This window comes from Phocoena sinus, chromosome 14, assembly GCF_008692025.1.
Source record: "Phocoena sinus isolate mPhoSin1 chromosome 14, mPhoSin1.pri, whole genome shotgun sequence".
Taxonomy (NCBI): domain Eukaryota; kingdom Metazoa; phylum Chordata; class Mammalia; order Artiodactyla; family Phocoenidae; genus Phocoena; species Phocoena sinus.
In genome coordinates, this window is record NC_045776.1 from 70399468 (window position 1) to 70425360 (window position 25893).

At 41.9% G+C, this 25893-nt stretch overlaps 1 protein-coding gene across 1 annotated transcript in view; it reads right to left on the bottom strand.

Annotated features, from left to right (window-relative positions):
• GRK3 (G protein-coupled receptor kinase 3) overlaps nt 1-25893 on the bottom strand; it is a 123326-nt gene that overhangs the window by 61494 nt on the left and 35939 nt on the right. Inside the window, 1 exon segment of the mRNA XM_032602401.1 lies at nt 4332-4405. Within this exon segment, the coding sequence (XP_032458292.1) occupies nt 4332-4405 (74 nt within the window).

Consider the following 25893-nt stretch of genomic DNA (forward strand, 5'->3'; position numbering starts at 1 on the left):
ACAACAGAGTTTTCTAGGGATCAGGATTATAAAACTAGAAATTTAAAAATCCACTAGGCTGGTGAAACCAAGGAGTCAGAATTACTGATAACTTCCATCTTGGAGGCTGTACTGACTTACACAACTTGTATCTGAAACTCCAAGGTGGATGGTATTGTCAATTAAAGAACACAAAGCAAGTTGCTGAGGAGCCCCGAAGCATTTTCCTCCAAGGGGATAACCTGATAGGCCAGATCCATCACACCAGGCCAGGAGAGAGGAGAGAAGAGCTGCGGAACAAGCCAACGAAGAGAAACTCCGATGTCTAAAGTTCAAATGGAAACACATCAGCAGTTGTCACCACCATACTGGCCAGAAGTGCTTAAGAAATAACTACGTAGGTTGCCCATCTGTTTCATCTACTAAAGGAGATTGCTTTCTCTTTGACAAAGCAGCTGAGTACATGCTGAAATTGGAGAGAAGCTTTTAAGAACACAGGAAAGAAAAAAATTTTTTGACACATCAAGCTGTGAGTCTCGTCCAGATAAAATGCCTGATTCAGACTGAAATAATAAAGTCACTTCGTACTCAGTGGAAGACTTTTGGATTTAGCTTACTTTTTTTTCACATGATGCTAAATGTGCATCATCATTTGATCATTCTTCCTGGAAATACATTAATATAATTTTTTAAATGTAGAAAAATGTCATTTTCATGTTTATCAATAAACCAGGAAAAAAGGGAATATTCTTCCAATTTTCAAAGATACAAAGATTACTCATATCAGCCCTAATTATGCCATGCTTTCTCTGGACCATTTCAAATGTTTTAGGGTAAAGACAGATCATGCTAATAATATTAGCATATGTCATTTCTTAAATATATTTCAATTAATATATTCTCTAATTTCAATTTTAATTTCCTCTTTGACCCTTAAATTATTTAGAAGTTATTTGTTTCCAGGCAGCTAAGGATTTCTTAACTCTGTTATTAAATTTGAGCTTAAGTCCACTGTGGTCAGAGACCATACTCTGAACAATTTCAATCTTGAAATTTGTAGAAAGTTTTCTTTAGGGTCCAGCATATGATCTATTTTGGTAAATGTTTCATATGTACTTTAAAGAATGCAAAACTCTGTTTCTGCTGGGTCAATTAGGTCAAGTTTATTCATCACTTTATTAAGATCTTCTATATCCTTACTAATTTTTTGTCTGTTTGTTCTACAAGTTCTTGAAGTATGTGGGTGTCCCACTAGGGTTGTACAATTATTTTGTTTTGGATCTTCCTGCCAATTTTTGCTTTAAATATTTTAACCTTCTGTTATTTGTAAGATACAGATGCTGACTCCTCAATCATTATGAAATAATCTCTCTTTATCTCAAAGTAGCACTGCCATGTGCTTTGTCTGATATTAGTATAGCTATACCAGCTTTGCTTCAGTTAGTGTGTATATTACATATCCTCTTCCATCCTTCTGTTTAAAGTATACCACTTCTTTAAAAATTGAATCACTATACTGTACACCTGTAACTTATATAATATTGTACAGCAACTATAGGTTAATCAAAAAATAAAATATCTTAAAATACATAAATAAAGCATCTCACTTATAAGCAGTATATAACATGGTTTCGGTTATTTATCCAGTCTGACAAACTTAGTCTTTTACTGGGAGTATTTAGTCCATTTATATTAAATGTAATCATCAATATTTATATAGATGAATTTATAGTTACCACCTTACTCTTTATTTTCAATTTGACCTCCTACTTTATGTCCACCTTTTATTCTTTTTTTTTTTTGCATTAATACAATGTTGTTTTATTCCACATCTCCTCTCTTTTAACATACACATTTTATTCTTTTAAAAGTTACCTTAGAGATTACAATATGCATCCTTTACAAGTCAATGCAAATTATTATTTTTACTATCCCCAATAATCCTAGAATCTTAAGATATTTTAACTTTATTAACCCCTCTCCTGCCTTTTGTGCTACTCTCATACATTTTAGTTTTACACACACTTTAAACTCTAAAAACATATTATAGTTTTGTATGGTCAACATTCATATATTTCACATACATATTTACTCTTTATGATGTCTTTCATTCCTTCCTGCATTTCCATCTGGGGTAATTTCCCTTCTGCTTACAGTAGCTCCCTTTAGTATTTATGGTAATGCAGTTTCACTACTGACAAATTCTCTTGGTTTTTGTCTGAAAATATCTTTATTTCACCTTCATTTTTGAAGGAAGTTTTGGCTGAGGAAAGAATTCTAGGTTGGCAGCTTTTTTCTCTCATTACTTGAAAGATGGCCATTTCACTGTCTGTCTTTCTTTTTTCTTAATCATTTATTTTAATATGTCACAGTCGTTTTGTTCATATTACTGCCCCTTTAAAAATGAGGTGTCTTTTTCTAACCTCTAGTTGCTTTTAAAATTTTCTCTCTGTGACAGGTTTCCACAGTCTTATATTGGTGTGCAAAGATTCGTTTCCTCTGTACTCATCCTGCTTGGGGTGTTCTAAGTTTTTTGAATCTGTAAGCTGCTGACTTTCATCATTTTGTAATATTCTTAGTATTATATCTTCAAATACTGCTTCTGTCCCATTCTCTCTCTTCCTTTCTGGGAGTCCAACTTTACATGTGTTAGACCTTTTAGGTATGCCTCACATGTCTCTAATGCCCTTATTTCTTTTTTATATTCTTTTTTCTCTGTATTTCAGTTTGAGATGACCTACTGACCTGCTTCCCTATTCGTTAATCCTGTCTCTCGCATTGTGACAATCTGCTATTGGTTCTAACCACTAGGTTCTAATTTCAAATACTTTATGTTCTAGGATATCTGTCTGGTTTTCCACAATACATTCAAATTATGCTGAAACTCTCTATTCCTCCATCTAATTATTTTGTCCATCTTTTTCTCTATTGTCTGGAACATATTTACAGTTATTTTTAGGTACCTGTCAACTAACTCCAATATCTGATTCATCTGTGGGTCTGCTTCTATTGCCTTGTTTATAAGTCATGTGATCTTGCTTCTTAGGTGGAAAATCATTTTTTACTGTATGGTGAAGATTGGAGAGTCTCTATATATTGCTATTTTCTACCTGCAAAAGAGACAGAGAGCTCCCCTTATTCTCTGTTGCACAGGTAGGGAGGGAGTTCATCACCCAACAGGGGGTTGAGCTGGGCTGGTCTGCCCTGCCATTTGTGTAGGACTCAGTCTGCCTCTGGTTGGTCCCTGTTCTAAGGCCTGGGTCTCCATGGAGTTCAATGAGACCTCTGTCTCCTCAGCACTGGATTCAGTCCTGCCCTTAAGAAGTCTTCAGGATAGCTCTTTGGCCCCCCAGCCCACTCAAGCTTCAAAACTTGGCATGTGTCTTGAGCATGGGACTCATCATGTTTTGCAGGCTCCTCCAGCTTCGTTGTTTGTTTTTTTTTTTAATATGTTTGATGTTATAAGTTTTTAATTGTTTTGCGGGGGGTGGGAGGGTGAGGGTTTGTCTGCACTGCACGGCTATGGGATCCTAGTTCCCTGACCAGGGACTGAACCCAGGCCCTTGGCAGCGAGAGCGCGGAATTCTAACCACTGGACCGCCACGGAATTCCCAGCTTCATCTGTTTTTTACTCCAGATCCAGAAACCTCTTCTGGTTTTTCTGTCTCCCAGAAGCAGCCTCCTGCCAGGGGCCAAAGCTGGATTCTCACCTGCCCACCACACCTGGACCAGCCGCCACCTCAGGTGATAAGTGGTTATGGCTCTTCAGTGGGGTTTTCATCTCTTGCCTGTTCTGTTTTCGGATTCCTGCCACAACAGGTGTACATTTCAATACCGTTTAATACCGCAAGGCTGTGGGAGGTTTCAATGTGTCTTCCAGAAGCTCTTGGCCTGCCTCTTCAGATCCCCTCCCAATGTCCTGCTGGGAAAACCAGCTGTGGGTTTGAGGCCACCCTTTCCCACCCAAGTCTCCAATTTGTCACTCTAGTAATGTGTGACCAAAAACCTTTGCTAGTTTCTCTTTCACCCAGTAGCAGCCCCCTGCCTCGGCTTCTGTGTCCAGAATCAGCGTGCTTCTGCAGAAAATAAAATGGCTGGTAATGCTCAGTGCACCTCTGAACGATTCTTCCTCCTCTGGAATCTGAGTCCAACTATTCCTCACTGATTCCAGAACACTACAGAGCTTTAAAAATATGCTTTTTATAGTTGTTGTCAGCATCTCTAAAACTATATCTTGTAGTACTAATTACTTCTGACGAATCTCTAAGATATCTAGTAGTCTTAATATTTCCCAAAGTACAGTTTAAATATGCTTTTGAAATAAAAGCATTGATAAAACAGTCACTTCTTACCTCTTCATAAAACTTCACCTGAGGTACAGCTTCATTAATTTCATTCAAACAAAAATCTTTAAATAGCAAGAAACCTAAAGAAAAAGAATAAAAAATTTCAGGGTGGGCGATGAATGTAAATTTTATCTCACAGGGTGTTTTCAAATTCATTTGTTTCAACCTCTTCCTCCCGTACCCTTAAAATAAAAAAGGGGGTTTCAAGAGGCTACTTAACGCCTAAAAGGAAATAATCCAGGTAAAGTTAAGAGAATCACACACCTGGTGCCCTGCTTTGAGGCCCCTTCTCGCTTGGCAGCCCCCCTCCCACTTTTAAAAAATGCACAATTAACAGTGCTAGTGGTTACCACCACTTAGTGCTACTGGGTACCAGAACAAGTGGAAGATTAACCAAAGAAATCAGAGATACAGGTAATACAGAAGTTGGTAAGAGTCACCATGGAGCTAATAAATGCTACGCCACAGAAACAGAACTACAGCTCCCTTCAGAAAAACAAAAGAAGTACTTTCCTAACCTTTCTAGGCTTTTCTCTCACCACTTATTAGCTCAAGTCCCTCCAAGTCCCTACCAAATACCTCGTGCCAGAGCAGATCACCCATTCCCAGATCCACGCCTCATCTTCAAGCAATCAGTACCTTCTGCCCGGGATACCACCCCCATTGCACAGTGCCTGCTACACAGTGGGAGGCCAATAAATATGTGTTGAAAGAATGTTTGTTTGCATGGCCCTTCCAACATGCCTCTGCCAAAGTGCTCACCCAGGTTAATTATCTGATTTACAAGTCTCCCACCCCAGGACCAAACCCAGTGGCCAGCTCAATGCCTTGCACCTAGTCAAGCCTCAGGGAATGAATGAAGCTGGAGAGGACAAGCTGACACCAGACTGAGGGCAGAGATACTGGAAGATTTCGAAAAGTCAAAAGCAATGAGAAGGTCCAAACAATTAAAGGATTGTTAGGAGAGACAGAAGTCACAGGAAAAAAAAAAAAAGTGAAGAAAGACTCACAAAAAGTCTAAAATGTTGGGCAAAGGTAGATCGGAACTCCCCAGGTAGGACAGGAAGGAAGCAGCTTTGAAAAGATTTTCATTCAAGTTAACATAAGAGTTATATAACTTGAGCCTGTCTGTTGTTGCCCCATAAATTCCCCTCCACGCTTCCAGGAACATGACCTTTGAAAATGGTAAATGTTTGTTCAGTGGAACTGGAAGAAAGGTATTTGGACTACTTGGTTAGATTGGCAAGACCAGACTAACAGGGGCTGGGTGCACAGCTCCAGCAGCAGCACGGCCGTGCTCATTCTGTCAAGGGACTGCAGCAGGGCCAACATATGGAGGGAGTAGGGAATTCAAGAAGCAGACGAGTAGGAAGAACTGAAGATGTGAATCTCTACCGATGTGCATGTTAATATTTTTGTTTTAAATAAGAGAAAGGCTGACTTTTTGTTCTCATTCATTTCAAAGTAATTTCCAATTTCCCTTGTCATTTCTTCTTTGGCTCATGAGTCATTCAGGAATGCGTAGTTTAATTTCCAGATATTTGGGGTTTTTTTTTTTTTCAGGTATTTTTGGAATATTGATTTCTGTTTAATTCTGTTGTGGTCAGAGAACACATTCAGTAGGACTTCCAATGCTTTTAAATTTATTGAAACTTGGTTTTGGCCCCAAACTTGGTCCCTCTAGGTGAATGTTTCAAGGGTAGTTGAAAAAAAAAGAAAAACATTATATAGGGTGGAGTGTTTCATTAAACAAAGTCAAAAAGCAATTAGGCCAAGTTGGTTGATAGGCCTGTCCGGGTGCTCTAAACCTTACTGAATGTCTATTTATTCTCTCCATTATCGGTGGAGGACTGTTGAAATCCCCACTTGTAAACTGGAAGGGAGGGGAAAGAAAGAAGGAGGAGGATGAAGAAAGGGAGTTGAATGAATAAACATCCAACTTGATATGTTGTTTACCTACTTCTTTAATGCAATTTCCATCATCAATGTGTAAGATAAGCCAAAGAATTATCTGGAACATCATATAGGGGGAAAAAACCCAGTATTTTCCTCGTGTCTGTACATAAACTGAAGCATTACTTTCTATCACAGCAGCTGTTAAAATGGGGCAGCCAGAAGAAAGATATTTTGCCTTTTGGATACATCCTAGATCGTTGTGTTCCAGGCTGAATGCAATTTACCTTCATTAGACTTAAATTACATAAAAAAAAAATGAAGCATTACTCAGATTAGAACAAAAGCTAAAGGGCATAAAATAAGGAAATAATTTGCCTAACTGGTTCACTTCGTCGGTGCGATGTCTTCAGATTTCAAAGAATAAAAAGTAGTGACCCAACACCTGCTTACTAGGTAACTGTGGAATGTGTTTACCCTTGTTTCTATATTTGAACCACTGCAAGCTGCCTGAATACTGATTAACTTCCGAGTGTATGCAACATCCAGGAAAGGCAAACTATCCCAATTTGCCACTAAAATATTTTGCAAAACTTGGTAGAAAGAATTGTATTATCTTTTATAAAAGATCAATTAAGAACTTTTGAAAGCATTAAATATACGTGGTTTCTATGGGAAATTGAAATATAACCACCTAAAAAATGAAAAAGAGGGAAAGAAGAATATGAAAAAAATCTTGTAAGAAATAATACCTGTCCTAGGTTTTACCAAGGAGATTCAAACACTGGGAAGGAGGATAGACTGCATAACTGCTAAAAGTTCCTACCAAAATCTACTAATTTGACAAAGCATTTACCGAGTGTCTACTAAGAGTCACCATGCTATATGCTGGTGAAGACAGTTTTTCCCATAAGAGACTTATGGGTTTGTGTAAGGGGCAGACAACAAAGTAGTAAACAAATGAAATAACTGTAATTTATGGGAAATGATATAAAGTAATTAAATATGATGCTGAGATCAATGATAAAACAGAATGTCAATAAGACCTCTCTGAGCTGTGGGATAAACAAAGTACAAAGCATTTCAGATTAGAAAAGGCCAGAATGCCTAGTCTCACACCTTCTATTCAATATTGTGAGGTCTTAGCCAGTGCAATAAGAAAAGGAAATAAAACTTACTAAAATTGAAAAGGAAGAATTAAAACTCATTTTATCCCTAGACAACATGATTAACTATATAACAAATCCTATCTATAAAATAACTACTAGAATATATAAGTGAATTTAGGAAGATCCATAAATGACCATAAAATACAAGGTCATTAGCTAAAAGAATCAATGACATTAGATACACTCACATCACACAGTTTTAAGATGGAATTCTGAAACAAGTCCATTTGCAATAACATCAAAAAAGAACCAATACTTAAGAATAAATAAATAAGAGATATACAATGCCACTAAGTGGAAAACTATATAATATGACTGAAAGATGTTAAAGAAGATCTAAATAAATGGAAAGATATAGTCAGTTCATGGATTGGAAGACTCAGTATTGCAGATGTTAATTCTCCCCAAATTGATCTATGGAGTCAATGCAATCCTAATGATAATCCCCATCGGCTTTTTTTTTTTTTTTTGCAGTACGCGGGCCTCTCACTGTTGTGGCCTCTCCCGTTGCGAAGCACAGGTTCCAGACGCGCAGGCTCAGCGGCCATGGCTCACGGGCCCAGCCGCTCCGCGGCATGTGGGATCTTCCCGGACCGGGGCACGAACCCGTGTCCCCTGCATCGGCAGGCGGACTCTCAACCACTGCGCCACCAGGGAAGCCCTCCCCATCGGCTTTTTAAAGAAACTGACAAGCTGATTCTAAAATGTATATGGAAAGGCGAAAAACCTGGAATACCCAAAACACCTTGAGAAAGAAGCAAAAGGTTCAAGGACTTACACTGCTTAATTTCAGGACTCATCATACAGCCATGGTAATCAACACAGTGTGGTACTGGCATAAGACTAAATCATGAAACAGAATAGAGGATCCAGAAATACACTTATATGTGCTCAACTTATTTTCTACAAAGATAGCAAAGCAATTTATTAGGAAAAGGAAGTCTTTTCAACAAATGGTGCTAGAAAAAACTTATATCCAAATGGGAAAAGAAAAAAAGAAAGAAACAAATCTGAAAAAGGCCTATATCCCGTTTATGTATACATTAAAAAAAAAAAAACCTCTTACAAATCAATTTTTAAAACGAAACAACCCAATAAAAGAATGGGCAAAAAATGTGAACACTTCACAAAGGAAGAAATATGACTAGCCAATAAGCACATTAAAAGGGCTCAATATCGTTGGTCATCATGCAAATATAAATTAAATCACTTTGAGATACCACTTCATAACCACTAGAAGGGCAGAGTTCAGAAGACTGACAATATCAAATTTTGGCAACCAGAAGCTTCGTTCGCTGAGAAGCATATATAATGTCTTGGACTCCTCGTGCCTCTGAATCAACAGGCAAAGAGGGGAATTACTATGCTGGCTGGGATGATTGACGGGCTGTGACTCCACAATGGAGGGAAGGGGAAAGAAGGAAGAAGAGAGGAGAAGAATAAAGGAAAGAAGGGGAAGCTCTTCCTTAGCATCAAATACCAACCAAAAACTACAGAAGGAATGAGGGAGTTAGAAAATCAATAGGTGCCAAAACCCGGGGGCAAAAGTTTGATAAGGAACAAAATATTTACACAGTCTCCAGAGTAATCTCCCATAAATTACTTATTACTTACAAAGGGAAAGTAAAGACAGGCCACAGATTTGGAGAAAATATTTGCAATATACATATCTGAGAGAGAACCTGTATCCAAAGTATACAAAGAATTCTCAAAACTCAAAGATGAGAATATAAACAATCCAGTATTTTTAAAAATTGAACAGATTTGAATATTTTCACCAAAGATGATATATAAATGTAAAATAAGCACACGAAAAGATGTCCAACATTGTTAGTCATTAGGAAAACGCAAATTAAAAACACAGTGAGATATCACTATATACTTCTTAGAATAGCCAAAAAAAAAGAGAGAGAGAGACAATGAATGCCATTGCTGACGAGCAGAGGATGTGGAGTAACTGGAACTCTCCTAGACTGCTAGTAGGAATGCAGGCTCATTGGAAAACATTTCTTTAAAGTCAAAATATCCATTTGCCATTCAACCCAAATAATCACGCTACTAGGTATTTACCCAACAGGGATGAAAATTTATGTTCACACAAAAATCTGAACACAGATATTTGTAGTAGCTTCATATATAATATCAAAAAACTGGGTATAACCCAACTGTTCTTCAATTGATGGCTAGGTAAACTGTGACGTACCCATACAATGCAACACCACTCAACAAGACAAAGGCATGAACTACTGATACATCCACTATAAGTGAATCTCCAATGCACTGTGCTAAGTGAAAGAAACCAGACCCAAAGGCTACATGCTGAATGAGTCCACTTATGTGTCATTCTGGAAAAGGAGGAACCACAGGAACAACTAGATCAGTGGTTGCCAGGGGTTGGGGTGGGGTGTGGCGGTCAACCATAAAGGGCACTAGAACATTTGTGGAGGTGATGAATTACTCTGTATCTTGACTTTGGTAGTCGTTATACAACTTTATGAATTTGTCAAAACTCACAGAATTGTACATTGTAGATGGTGAGTTTTATTTAAATTATACCTCAATAAACCTGACTCTTCCTGCCACCCCACCCAAAAAAAAAAAAAAAACTGGTGCTAAAGAAGAAAGGAAAATAAGATTGGGTACATACAACTAAGCCGGGGACAAGGCTCAAAAGATGTTCCTGAATAGTGGCTTTAAGTCGATCACAAATTGGGATCTAAAATTTCCAGAAGCTAATGCCTGATCACCTACCATGGTTGTCAGTCTCTACAGGATGTTCTTCATAAAACACAAGTTTGTATGGAAGATAAAATCATTCACACACAGAGGCATGGGACTAAAATAAGTAATTACAAAGGTTCTGGGTAACGCAGAGGCTGGAAACAACTACTCTGACACATTCAGGATACACAATAGCCTTTACAAGTGAAAACAAAGGAAATCTGAAATGATAACTAGAAAAGCAAACCCAAAAATACAGAAAGCAAGCATACAGATGTAAACACGGAAAACTCCCACAGGGCACCATGCCCCTCCTAGATGAATAATACTAACTTAAATTCCCACTGAATAATTCTCCCTTTCAGTTCTTCCAAGTCCCAAGAGGAATAAATAAATATAAATCAAAACGAATATTTAGTTAATTATTTTTACCTACTTCATGCAAACCTTATATTTTTTTATTTGACTCTGCTTATCAAACTAGAACTTTCACTTCTCGACTTAAAACTTTACAGAAGGGCTTCCCTGGTGGCGCAGTGGTTGAGAGTCCGCCTGCCGATGCAGGGGACGCGGGTTCGTGCCCCGTTCCGGGAGGGTCCCACGTGCCGCGGAGCGGCTGGGCCCGTGAGCCATGGCCGCTGAGCCTGCGCGTCCGGAGCCTGTGCTCCGCAACGGGAGAGGCCACAACAGTGAGAGGCCCGCGTACCGCAAAAAGAAAAAAAAGAAAAAACTTTACAGAAGAAAATTAGTAACAAAATGTAGTTGAGGAATATTGTAAATAGGTCTTCTAAATATCCAAATTATCTACCCCACCTCCAATTTAAATTCAGCACATCTCATAATTAATGAGATCACTCATTTAGATAATGGAGAGATTTGGGGCCCTGAATGTTAACAGTCTAGTAGACAAAAGCACAAATGGTAATGAACGTGGCCAAAGAAAAATTCACAGAATGTTCCAAGCAGTTGGCTCTTACTTCAAAAGGGAACAAAGGAAATTGGGACTCGGAGGAAAATGTGAAAATTCAGTGGCAAGAAAAGTATATCTAAACCCTTGCAATAGTTGGATTACTTTCAGCCTTTACCAACATTATGAAATGATGGAAAAGAAAAAAATTTCTGGCTATGCACCATGCCAATACTCTTTCCAGACTGGGGTCAACTGTTTTCATTTATAACAATTTAATGCACATCTAATAGTAAACGAACAAAACGACAAAATAAAGTGAGATTTAAAATAACTTAAAATAGAAGTATTATTCCAACAATCCACCTGATTTATATTTCCCAAAGACGTCTCAAAGAACAATGATTAAAGCTGGCAGTATGGAAATTAGGGTATGTGTGTACATCACAGATTAAACATGGCCAGGACAAAGTGGGGAAGGTGTGTAAAACAAACTGGGTCTAACCATAATTTTAACAAGGAAGAAACACAATAACAACCAACCAATTAATGTATGTGTGCTCACTTGGTGATAATTCATGACGCTATGCACTTGAACTTGAGCACTTTTCTATACATATATTCCATTAAAGGTTTATTTAAAACAAAAGAGAATCAACCAATAAGTTTTTTGTTTGTTTGTTTTTGGGTTTTTTTGGCTGCATTGGGTCTTCGTTGCTGCGCGCAGGCTTTCTCTAGTTGCGGCGAGCGGGGACTACTCCTCGTTGCGGTGCACAGGCTTCTCGTTGCAGTGGCTTCTCTTGTTGCAGAGCACGGGCTGTAGGCACACGGGCTTCAGTAGTTATGGCTCATGGGCTCTAGAGTGCAGGCTCAGTACTTGTGCACGGGCTTAGTTGCTTCTTGGCATGTGGGGTCTTCCCGGACCAGGGATCGAACCCGTGTCCCCTGCATCGGCAGATGGATTCTTAACCACTGCACCATCAGGGAAGCCCAACCAATGAGCATTTATGTCATGGTGCTATAAGTGTAAATAAAGGGGTTCTCAGAGCAATTGCAATCTGATTGGAGGTACTGATAGACATACATAAAAGATAATACCTAACTACGTTGCATTAGTTAAGTGCCATACTCGCTTTGCAGGGAGAGATGCATTGCTTCCTAGATCACGGCACGGCCACCTCAACATTCGTCCAGTCTCCTTTCCCATTCATCCTGCGTGCTGCTGCCTAGATCTGACCATGCTGCTCCCTTGCTTTTGAACTCATCATTGCACAGAACACTAGATAAGACCCAGCCTCTAACATCTGCACTGCAATGCACGCCCCGCTCTGCCCCACACCTCCCCAGAGCTACAGCGCCCACCCGCCCGGCACGGCCGGACGCAAGTGAAGGCACAGAGGCCTGTTGAGTGACCTGCGCTTCACTCAACATGCCTCTGTGCCTTCACACACGCTCCTCACTCCACCTGAAACAGACTCCCCTTCTCAGCACCAGCTCCCTTCTTGCCAACCACCTCTCTACCCGCTTCCCCACCCCCACCCTTCTCATCCCCTCCAGACTTGACCTGGTTAACACCCACTTTACCTTCAGGACCTCAACTGAGCATCACGTAACGCAGTAAAATTCGAAGAGCTCCCCAGCCCAGCCAGGTGGAGGAGCTATCCCTCTTCTGTGCTCCCACGGCCCTGGGTCCTTAGTGCTTTCAAGGCCACTAACTCGCAACTATCTCTTTTTATCTTATGAATGGACAAAATGGCTCAAAGTTGTAAAAATAAATTAAAAAGGTATAAAATGAAAAGTTTCCTTCTGGTCCATGTCCTTCATCTTCCCAGTAGCGCACCCACCACCATCACCCCCAAGGTAATGGCTATTACTGGTTCCTTGTATCTTTTCGGGGAAGTGATGTGTGTTACTTCTTGGTCAGGTGCTAAGAAATCCGTGTGATTCCTTCACCCAGCTCGATGCAGGAAACTCCGCAGTCCTAGGGACACCAACGCCACAACATGGCAAGAGCTTGGCACATGGAGGGGGGCCTCCCGCTAACCCTGCACCGCTACGGATGAGAGAGACACTCTCACGTGTGGGTCTCTGTTATAGGCGCTGCGTTACCTCCTAACACAGCACAACGGCAGGCGCAAAGACGAACTCTTATTTCCTACCATACTGTTTCCGTCAGCCTGTTTTTCATAACTCGAGACCGTGGAGATCTTTCTATACTAGTCACGAAGAGCTACCTGGCCGCTCCTTACCGCTACATTATTCCAGCGGATGGAATGTCAGAAGTTACGTAACTTGTTCCCTAATGGTGAACATTTGGGCTGCAGGAAATATTTTGCTTTTACAAAATTGCTGCAATAAATAACCCTCTCCGTATATCATTTCTCATGTGTTCAAGCCTATTTGTAGGATACATTCCTCCGAGTGAAACTCCTGAACCAACGGTTATATAGACATTCTGGTATTTTAATAGACCCAGCCAAATTAGCCCCATCCGAGCAGTACCTGTTCATACACCCACCGGCAATGCATCAGCTCCTGTTTCTAAACCCACGGCCATACAAAAGTGTGTTATTAAACTTCCGGATCTTGTGACAATTTGAAAGATTAAGAAAAATAATAATAGTTCAGAGTAATTTGCGCTTTGCCAATCTTTAATCAAGTTGAAAATCTTTTCACCCTGGGTTACAGGTCTTTGCTCACGAGCACGTCCAGGGTCTTCTGTATTGAGGTTTGCTACTCAGCACCGCTGCTCAAGGAATCCTTCGGGCCCTCCACCTCTTGGGTACAGGTCCTGTCGGCGTGATCAATGTGTCCATTTCTTGTTCCTTGTCCGTTCCTGGCGTTCAATGGCAATACTTCTAGTGTCTCCCCATTAAACGTGACGCCGGCCTTGGGAATACTCAGTGGCATAGTGTTAAGAAAGGCTGCGCCTCTAACGATGTCACCGAGGAGTTGTTTACTCAGGGGCTCTGGGAGGGAAATGGCCTGCTCGTGTGTGGTTTTCTCTCTAATCCTCAGCACAATGGCCAGTTCTCAATCGGCTCAATAAACATTTGATAAATTTACTAGGGGAAGATCAGTATGGCTCGCGCTATAGTCACAGATGGTTCCTGGAGGAAGTGAAGTACAGGCCAGGTGTGGAGAGATTAATGGGCTACAGAGTCGAGAGAAAGAACAAGTGGCCAGAGACAGGAAATTTCCATGGAGATAAGGAAGGAGTGAGGCTTTGAATCTGGACACAGCACGTTCCTACGGGGAAAAGGTGGAAGGAATGCTTTATCCCACCACCGAGGCTTGAATGGGCGGGGGGGAGATGGGCTTCATCCGGCAGGCTGAGGGATCCGTCTAGAAGAATCCCAGTGCTAGGTATTTCTCAGTTACACAATGCTTCGCGTGTGCTCAGAGCTTCGGAATGCCAAAGAGCCTGCTGGGGAATAGTTTTTAATATAAGTGGGCAATTGTTTCATGAAAAGTTAAACTCAGCTCTCAAATCCGGGGCGGAGGATTTTAGAGCGGGGCCTCTTTCTTCTCCACAGGGCAAAGCTGAATCCTTCTTCCTTCCTCTTCCTTGGAATGCTCATCTGCCACCGAGTCTGTCCCCAGATGACCCTTTCATCCTCATCCCATCCCTGAAGCCGACCCATAACAGGTACAAAGTGTTGACCCCTATGTGTTAACAGTGCCTGCCTACCACCTGGCTCTCAATATTTCTACCGGAATGTGAAGATGTCAGCAAAAGCCTTCGAGGCTCAAAAAAGTAGAACCTTGATAGCGGAACACCAGGTGATGACAGTGCCACAGCCAACCCTCTGGGGCAAGAAGGCCCACGGGCCGCTGTTGCGGCGCCTCCAGTGACTGGTGGCTGGAGTGGGCTTGTCATATCTTGACGTGAAATCTCATGACTATGAAATGATTTCTTACTAGAGCAATGGGGTGTTTCTGATTATTTAGTCCAAATGCATTTTAACTTGTAGCCATTTGTTAATTAAATGACATAGGTATGTTTAAGTTTGTTAATTAAATGACACAGCTATGTTTAAAAGTTAGATGGTGCGTTTACGTGTTGTAATTTTGTACGCTCGGGGCCTTATACCTTCTGCCAGGAGTGGGGATGTGGCGGAGGGAAGTCCCTTCCACCCTCTGTGCATGACGGGGACAAGCACCCCGCTGCTCTCCCGCGAACACAGCTGCCCAACTGGGCCCCCTATTCCTGTGGGTGCCCATGCTAACACTCGTGCCAGCAGTGCACAGATGCCCACGAGGGCCACGACGGAGGTGATGGACAGGACACTGGGTGTATCATTGGTGGGCCACGACTTCACCCCTGGAATGCTCTCCTCATGCTGAGAAAATAATCACAGAATATATAGCTATACTCCTACTGTTTACACAAAATGCTACAAATAAGAGTTTTACAGTAATGGCAGTTGAAAGGATTTCACGCTGAAGCAAAAAGACAAAAAAAAAGAAGAGTCACTTCCTCTGGTGTATAAAATACTGAACTAGATGCTTTCTAGTCACAAAGAGGAAAACAGCATCAGAGGTTATCTTTGGTCTCAAGGAATTTGGATTCCAGTTAGAGAAACCGCACCGAAGAGGCACCTGGAAATCCTGCATTTGCCACAGGAAGTGCCAAATAAATGGCTCATAAGGAACATCAGAAAATGGACTGTTCATGGTTCAGCTAATCCCTGATTGGCTGGATCTTTCGTTGTTGTTTTTTGGGGGTTTTTGGCCGTGACGCACGGCATGTGGGATCTTAGTTCCCCGACTGGGTTATCAAACCCACACCTCTCCCCGGCAGCGGAAGCACAGTGTCTTAACCACTAGACCACCAGGGAATTCCCAAATGGCTGGATCTTTGAGAAAAGCACAGGCCAGAAGGCGGTGTCCCACAGAGGGAGACAGAGTGTAAGACTCATCGGTGGAGTATATGCTAGAAGAAAAAGACAAAGAAAAAAAAGACTGAGGCCAGTTTGGGTGACTTGAATGACAGTAACAAGAGGGACTTTGTCCTGCAGTGGGGCTTTAGGACAGGTATAGAGCATGAAGGTGACGTGATGACATGGTGTTTTCAATTACCCCGTTCACTTCATCTTTCTGTGCATTAACTAGTTCCTTTCCTTTCATAGTTTTGAATAATTTAAGGAAATATACTTTATAGAATGTATTCACTCCCCTAAGTCAGGGGTCCCAACCCCCAAGCCATGGACCAGTACCGGTCGAGTGAGCGAAGCTTCATCTGTGTTTACAGTCGCTCCCCATCACCTGCATTACAGCCCGAGCTCCGCCTCCGGTCAGATCAGCGGTGGCATCAGATTCTCATAGGAGCGCGAACCCTACTGTGAACTGCGCACGTGAGGGATCCAGGTTGCGTGCTCCTTACGAGAATCTAATGCCTGACGACCTGCGGTGGAGCTGAGGCGGTGATGCTAGCGCTGGGGAGTGGCTGCAGATACAGATTATCATCCGCAGAGAGGTGTGACTGCATAGAGACCATGATAAATCAACTGCTTGCAGACTCATATCAAAACCCTATCCGTGAGCGACAAGCGAAACAAGCTCAGGGCTCCCACTGATTCTGCATTATGGTGAGTTGTATGATTATTTCATTATGTATTACAATGTAATAATAATAGAAATAGAGTGTACAATAAATGTAATGCGCTTGAATCATCCCAAGACCATCTCCCTCCCACCCCGCCCCAGTCCATGGAAAAACTGTCCTCCGTGGAACCGGTCCCTGGTACCAAAAAGGTTGGGGACCGCTGTCCTAAATTATAGAAACTAAGTATACTATCCCCTAAATGGCCTTTGAGTCCTCCTTGAGTCTTCTTTTTCCCACAGTCCCCACATTCACTAGCTGACCTGTTAGGGTTTATCTTCAGAATAAATCCCAATCCACCCCCTTCTTGCATCTCCACTGTCCTCGTCTGATGTAAGCCAGCACCGCCAACTTCCTGGATGGCGGCAGCCTCCAAATTCATCTCCCTGCTTCCACTCTCCCACTTTTGACTTGGATAATTCATTCGCCATAAAAAGGCTGGAATGATCCTTAAAACAAATCGGACATGGTCAAAACCTACCAGAGCTTCCCATTACACGTAAAATAAAACCCTGATTCCTGCCCACCTCTCTCTCTGCCTACCTTGGCCTCTGGCTGATTCTGGAACCTGCTGTGTTCTTTCCTGCCCCTGCTGATTACCATGCTGTTCCCTATGCCAAGAATGCTGTTCCTTCTTGGCTGAGAACGCTCTTCCACCTGATTGATCCTCACGGGGCTCCTTCTTTCTCAAAACCAATCACTTCTTCAAATCACTTCCTCAAAGAAACATTCGCTAAATAACTAATTTAAGCAATAACCCAGTCAGTCTCTTTCTTGTCACCTGCTTTCATTACCCACTTATCCCTGATAAGATGCTTAGACCCGAATCATATTCATGACACCCCAGAGTCAGATGGTCCCCACACCCCACCCATGGTCAGTACACCCTAGACTCTGGCTCCTGTGGGAGGCAACAAGCTGGGTGGTTTTCACCAACTCTTTGTGCTAAGGTTCCCTGGTTTCCTGATTGGCAAAACAAAAGGACTGGGATAGATAAAAATCTAATGATTCATTTAAGCTTAGCACTCTGTGGTTTCATGAATTAAACTGGGGTCAGTTTTATTTCATTCTTTTTTGCTGTTGCCCTTATTGCTATTTTGACAGATGGAGACGGGGGAAAACACATAAAGAAAAGAAAAAACGAGTAAAGGAAGAAAGGTGGGAGGCAACAAAGGAGAAAGAGAAGGTGGAGAGAGGATGAGGGCTTTTTTGAAACCACTTCTTGTGGGAAATTAATCGTGCTGCTTTGTCCTGGCAAGAAGTAGCTATTTCAGGAAGAAAACAACCACTTCATACATGGAAGTTTCAGCACTAGTTAACCTGAACTCTACTGCTGTCGCCTAAGGGGTTTCATCTATTTACATCATCAGCTCAGATAGTGAGCGAGGGCCTGAGCTCTGGAGAGGGGCAGACCCCAACTCTGTAAGGTCAATTTCAGTTCAGCCATCACTGTTTACAAGATGCCAGGCAGGTGAGAAGCATCTTCACCTCTGAGTGCAGGTCCTCTCACCTGTAAAATGGGGCTGATGCCAACCTCGGCATGGGGTCATTTTGAAGACTAAATAAGATCTGTAGTGGGGGGGGGGGGGGGCGCGGGGCTTCCCTGGTGGCGCAGTGGTTGAGAGCCCGCCTGCTGACGCAGAGGACACGTGTTCCGGTCCGGGAAAATCCCACATGCCGCGGAGCGGGCTAGGCCCCTGAGACATGGCCGCTGAGCCTGTGCGTCCGGAGCCTGTGCTCCGCAACGGGAGAGGCCACAACAGTGAGAGGCCCGCGTACCGCAAAAAAAAAGGATCTGTAGGGGAATTCCCTGGTGGTGGAGTGCTTAAGAATCCGCCTGCCAATGCAGGGGACACGGGCTCGAGGCCTGGTCCGGGAAGATCCCACATGCTGCAGAGCAACTAAGCCCGTGCACCACAACTACTGAGCCTGTGCTCTAGAGCCTGCGAGCCACAACTACTGAAGCCCGCGTGCCTACAGCCTGTGCTCTGCAACAAGAGAAGCCACCACGATGAGAAGCCCGCGCACCACAACGAAGAGCAGCCCCCGCTCACTGCAACTGGAGAAAGCCCGGGCACAGCAACGAAGACTCAATGCAGCCAAAAATAAGTAAATAAATAAAATATTTTTTAAAAACACACACATAAGATGATTTTTTTAAAAAAGGAACTGTATATAGAACACTGAGTACCTAAGGGCTTGATTATGGGCTATTACCATTCAAACGGCACTGATACAGAACTTTTCGAAGCTTCTGCTTCTGAGGTTTACACGTGCTGCTATGCGTAAGCCAGAAACTGATCATCACCATCTTTACATCACTTTGTGAAGTTATAACAATGGTGTTATGCATCTAGGGTTTTACAGGTAGTCCCAATTTCACATATTTAACACACTCTCCTGCCAAGAACCAAATACTTTACTTCAAAAATAAAATTACACTTCAGAACATAATATGGTAACCAGAGCCGGACTTAAGTTCCCACAATAACAACCAAAAAAACTGGACAAGATATATGAAGTAACTGTTTTCAGACACAGAAAGGGCTATAGTCCCTGAAAGAAGGGAAGCAAACTAGGAGGACCCCAGACTGGGTCAGCTCTTGGCCTGGAGGTACTTTCTGAAATGTGGTGCTGGGAGGGGGACCCAAGCAGACCATGGTGGTCCTGCCGAGGCAAAGGCACCAGGAGTTCACGGAACACGAGGTGCCTGGAAACACCAGAAAAATAAATGAAATGAAGAGCTATATAGCTATTATAAGCCAGTGGTGATGACAACTTACTAGGATATACCCAATCCAAAAGAAGACTGGAAAAGAAAAATGCAACAAGGAAACAAATAATACATGCGAGATTTAAATCAAACTAAATTGGTAATTATTTAAGTGTAAATGGTCTAAATAGTCTAATTACAAGGCAGAGATCAGAGAATAGACATACCATGCAAACACTAATATCAAGAAAGCTTGAGTGATTATAACAATATTAGACAAAGTAGACGTCAGAACAAATATATTATTACCAGGAAAGACTTCTCATCATGATAAAAGTGGTAGATTCATCAAGATGACACAACAATCGTAATGCGTGTGTACTGGGAATTCCCTGGCGGTAAGTGGTTAGTGGTCCATGCTTCCACTGCAGGAGGCACAGGTTCGATCTCTGGTCGGGGAACTAAGATCCCGCGAGCTGCATGGTACGACCAAAAAACCAAAAAGATCTGTGTACCTATCACAGGAGATGCAACAATGCCTCTCCTAGGCACTTACCAAAGAGAAATGACAGCGTCTGTTCACAACAAGACTTGATTAAAATTTCCATAGCAGCTTTACTCGTAATTTCCCTGAACTGGAAACAACCCGATGTGCATGAAAAGTGAAGTGTGTTAATAAGTCCATACACTGGAACACTATTCAGCAATAAAAGAAACAAAAATCCCGACACAAGCAACAGGATAAACGAACCTCAAGGAAGAACATCGTGCCGAGGCAAAGGGGCCAGACACAAGCACAGGATTTGATTCTACTGATAGGATGTTCTAGAAAAGGCAAACATAATCTACTGTGACTGGAAGCAGAAGCAGATCAGTGGTTGCCTGGGGCTGGGATGAGCTGTTTAGAAATGGGCAAGAGTATACTTTTTAAAGTGATGGAAATAGTCCATATATGGATTGTGGTAACAGGTACGCGGGTGTACCCTTTTGTCAAAACTCAAACTCTATACTTAAATTGGATGTATTTTATTGTGCTTTATACCTCAGTAAAATTGCTTTTTAAAAGAACAAGAGCATATAGCATATTTATCAGTAAACAAAGAAAAATTAAGTAACAACTGGATCCTTAGGTATGTGGCATCTCAAGAGAAGGAAATCAGGCATATTCTGAAAGAGATAAGCTAATATTCTGAAAGAGATAAGCTAAACAGTAACAGTAGAAGAAAAGGGCCCAAATCAATGTTCCCAGTAAGCTATCCCATTTGAAGTTCTTTTCCATCACCAATTCTGAACCCACTTCTTGGTTTAAAAGTAGAAGCCACAAAACAAACCTAATTTCAATCTTCTGAAATAGTCATAGATTATATGGTAAGCAAATCAATTCTGAAAGAGCAAACTTTGAAGACAATGAATTAAAAAAAAAAAATCAAAGCAGTAAAATATTTCCAGTAAGAAATAAAAAAAAAGATTTCTTTGGAGAGTAAGTGCAGCTTACAAGGGAAGAAAGAAGATTTGCTTCTTGAAGAAGCTGTCCTAGCTGCTCTCACTGTGTTCTACTGTTATAAACAGTCTCTTTGAGGGACTAAAGCAATTCTCTCTGCCCCCACCTCCACACTTTTCTGGGATTTCTCTTGGAAACCAAATCACAAGAATCTTCTCTGTTCATCAGCGAGCAGAGTTGGGACAAAGCTCCGAACTTTAAGGCTGACCTAAAAGCGTCCTGTAGAACACAGAGGAGGTGTGACAATACTCTTCAGCAGATGGCCCGCTGTGCAAAGCAAGCAAGTCACCTTAATTCCGAGATGCATGAACACAGTCATCGCCCTACACCCTCAGGCTCTTGTCTGAGCCTTTCTTTCACCTTCTGGCTCCAACTGAACCCAACCACATGGTACCCCGCAAGCCTCTGTGCCTCCCACCCACTTTTGTACCACAACACAATTCATTGCAAATCTATCCTCCCATCTTCAGATGACTTCTCACCACCTCCACTGCTGGCCGCTGGTCCCAAAGCTGGGATCATCTCTTGCCGACGCGCTGCAGCATCTCCTGCTTCTTGCTTCCACAGCACCTAGACAATGCTGCGTGAGCACTTGAGTCAGGGTGTGCCGCCCCAGTGCTCAAACCTTCCTGTGTCCCATCCCATGACCAGTAAAAGCGGAGAGCCTCGTGATTGCCTAAAAAGCCTCGCCAACCACCCCCCACTTGTCTCGCGGTCCCCCGCACTCAGCCCCTTGGCTGCAGCCTCCTTGCTGTTCCTCCACCACGTGGTTCCAGTCTTAGGGTCTCTGTCCTGCTGAGCCCTCTGCCTGGACCCACTTCCCCCCAGTACACAGGGGCTCAGCCCTCACACCTCCCCAGGACGCTGTTCAACCGTCCCTTTATAAGTGGTGCCTTCTCCAAACACCCTATTTGAAACTGCCGCACACACCGGCAAGCCCTGCCCCCCTTTGGCCTCTACAATTCTCCACGACGTTTACTACTGTGCGGACAGTGTGTATTCGTTGGTCTGTCTCCCCCCGTAGAATGTTAGCTCCAGGGACTGCGGGGGGGCCCGGGTTCGATCCCTGGTCAGGGAACTAGATCCCACATGCCGCAACTAAGAGTTCGCATGCTGCAACTAAAAGATCCGACACACCACAACTAAGACCCGGCGCAGCCAAATAAATAATTAAATAAATATATTAAACAAAGAATGTTAGCTCCATAGGGGCACCCATAGCAGTACTATTCACAGATGCATGGTACACAGTGAAATTTACTGAATGAATGACTGAATTTTTAGTAGATTTCAAACAAAGCCCGTGAACCACCTCACAGCGTTATCTCTACATTTCCTGATCTTGACTTTGATTAGAAGTAGGAATACTAAAATAAATCAAAGATAATGTATAAAACCCTCAGAAAAGGTATTTCCCAAAGGGCTAAAGCCAGGGGAGATTATGACAGTTCACTGCCACCTGGAATTTCAGGCGTTTGGGGCTCCTAAAATCCTAAAACCGCTCAATCATCCCTCTACTGTCAGCTCAAAAAGCTGATGGTCAACTTTTCCAGTAGAGGTCATGTTGCCTAGGTCCTTAGAACTCTCCAGGAATATATATTAAGACCCCAGCTTTGCTAATATTGCTACAGCATGTAGTATTTTCCCTTAATTATGTGGATCCTGGCAACGAGACAGCTACAAAGCTGCGTCAGTTGCAGATGTTGGCTGATTGGCTAGACTTTCCTTTTGGCTAAGAGTGGTTTCCCCACACTTGCCGTGGGATCTAAACTCATGGGTCTGAAACAACACCAGTAGCCCCTTCCAAGAATTTCGGAGACTTCTGGGCAGTAGTAAACACTCCTTACAGCTGTCTGATACTGGCATGCCAGAGGTCTGTGGGTTTCACATCCATCCTTTTGCAGAGTGAGCTGGTGGCAGGTAGAAAGTCCTCTGTGGCCTGATGCTAGTCTCCCCTCTGTGCCTTTTTGTTTAATAAGACCTTTCCAATGGAGCACTTAAAATATATTAGATTCTCAATGTCTCATTCAACAAAGCACATAAATAAAGCGGAGACCTGCTACGGAAAGATCTTTGTGCACTGCCCCCAAATTCTGGATTTTAGTATCATGATATATTAACTAGGAATTGTATAGTTTATATGTTTTAAAAAAAAACAAAACTCCAGCACTATTTACAATAGCCAAGACGTGGAAGCAGCCTAAATGTCCGTCCACAGATGAATGGATAAAGATGATGTGGTATATATCAATATATACACAATGGTATATTATGCAGCCATAAAAAAGAATGAAAGAATGCTATTTGCAGCAACATGGATGGACCTAGAGATTATCATACTAAGTGAAGTGAGTCAGAGAGAGACAGATATTATATGACATCACTTATACGTGGAATCTAAAAAAATGATACAAATGAACTGATTTACAAAACAGAAACAGACTCACAGACATAGAAAACAAACTTATGGTTACCGAAGGAGAAAGGTGGGGAGGGATAAATTAGGAGTTTGGGGTTAACAGATACACACCATTATATGTAAAATAGATAAACAACAAGGATCTACTGTACAGCATAGGGAACTACATTCAATATCTTGTAATAACCTATAATGGAAAAGAATCTGAAAAAGAATATACATATATGTATAACTAAATCACTTCGCTGTACACCTGAAACTAACACAACATCCTATCAACTATACTTCAATTAAAAAAAACCCCAGATGCATGCTCATTTCCCCACTAACTTCTCCCGGTGACAGACAGAAAACAGCAGTTGTGAAGTGCCTACCTCCTACTCAGGCTCTGCTTTTTGGGGAATGGGCAACCTTGGTCACATTATTTTAACTAGCACAGAAAACACTAGTTTAGTACACAGGTGGCCATCACTGTCTTAAACCAATAGTAATTCCCATCCATCACGGGCTCAGAAGAGCTCAGGGAAAATTCAGTAGCAACCACCTAAAAGATCAGAGAGAGAGTTGCCAGCCTGCAGATCAGGGGTTTGGTGGTCACATGCCAGGGTTCCTACAGTTCTAGTGATTAGCAGATGTTAAAGGATTGTGCCATTCCAGTAAAAGTGTGGCTCTTCCGAATTTTTCTGGGAAGAGATAATCACGGCTGATCTTAGAACCTGAATGATGTCTTGTAAAAGGAAAACCAGCCCAAATAAATTGGTTTAAAACAAACAAAAAAAGACAACTATATTTCTCATAGGACTGGTTTAAGCCTTTCTACTCTCTTTGAAAGCTGCCACAATTTTCTCAGATGTCCCCAGTTTTCAGAGCCGCAGAGGCTGCGTGGCAGGGCAGGTGGCGTCTCCAAGCCGGGGCGCCAATACCCAGGCTTGTGGGAGCCAACACAGATAAGGAGTCAGCCCAAAGGACTGCCTGCCAGTGGGGTTTGGACTAACAGCCTTTCCCTCTTCTTCAGTGTCTTTCCTCTCTAGGCGGCATTTCTGTTTAGAGACGCAAGTTGAAAGTGTGCAGAATCTGTGTCCATCATTTCTGTGGGTTCCTCACCACCCGTTGCCTGCGGTTGCCTGGACTCTTCAATTGAAAATCCAATTAGCTGTGCTTAGTCAAGTGTTTACCTCTGCTGTCTGAAAGTTTAAATGGACCTTTAACTCTTTCCCTCACTTAGAAGTCACCACAAAGGCATGGATAATTGATGCGGAGTTGAATGGGGCCCCAGGTTTTCTTCTCTTTTGGGGCTGGTGGCTCTCAGCTGGAGGAAGTTTTACACATCAGACAGGGTGGGGCCGTCTGTGACTGTCAATCAGGGAGGCTGTTTGTCTGGGGAAGGCCCTGCGTGGGGACACAAACAAACTCTTCCAAACAAAGGTGGAAACAAAAGAGAAAACAAAGCCTGAAGGGGGGTTCCCGGGTTAAGATTTCCCTCTCTATGACCACATGCAAAAGGGCTCGATGTGCTATCATTTAACTCTGGTCTTCAAGTCAGAAGTTGCACAGTGCTAAGTATTTGCAGATTTTAGCCATCTACCATGTTTTGAAGCACAAAGCACTTCAAGTAATGATTTTATAATCATAAAATAGGTTGGTAACTTTGTTCCTTGAAAACTGACAAAAAAGTAATCCTAAAATGTTTTCTTCTGTGTCGCTTATTATTTTTTCAGTACTTCTGTGGTCCTGTATTTTGAATATAATTACCAAATTCAAAGAAGAGGTCTCTATGTCATGTCTGTGCCCACCTTTCTTTCTACGGGCCTGCTCAGAAAATCCTCTAAAGAGAACTTTGTAAGGCCGCAATTTCTGTCTTTCCAACGTATCCTTTTTATAATGAAACATACTTTTTTTTGCAAAGTCCATGGCAAAGTCCATGGTATTTCTTATGCCTTAGCCCCAAATGCCAAATATAATTTATACATTCTTTCAACCCGAATGTTCTTTGAAATCATGCTAAATATGTTTGAGATCAACATTAATAAATATTTAAGAAATCAAAGTGAAAAGTAAAAATTGAAAAGAAAAGGCACCAGACTGGAAAGAAAGGAGTAAATTTGTTTTTATTCAGAGACAGGATCTTACATGTAGAAAATCCTAAAGAACTCACACACATACACAAATCTACTAGAACTAATAAATTAGTTCAGCAAGATTGTAGGATACAAGATCACCATACAAAAACCAATTCTATTTCCGTGTACTAGCAATGAACAACCAAAAATGAAATTAAAGAAACAATTTCATCCATAATAGCATCAAAAACATTAAAATAATTGTGAATAAATTTAAGAAGACATATAAGACTGAAAACTACAAAGCACTGCTGAGAGAAATTAGGGACGACGTAAACAACTGTAGAGACATTTCATTCATGGATTGGAAGACTTAATGCTGTTAAAATGACAGTTGTCTCCAAATCTAGAGATTCGACAAAATCCCTACCAAAATCTGAGTAGGTTTTTTGTGGGGTTTTTTTGGCAGAAACTGAAAAACTGATGCTAAAATTCATACGGAAATGCAAAGGATCCAGAAGAGCCAAAAACAATTTTGAAAAAAAAAAAAGAATGAAGTGAGAAGATTTTTATTTCCCGA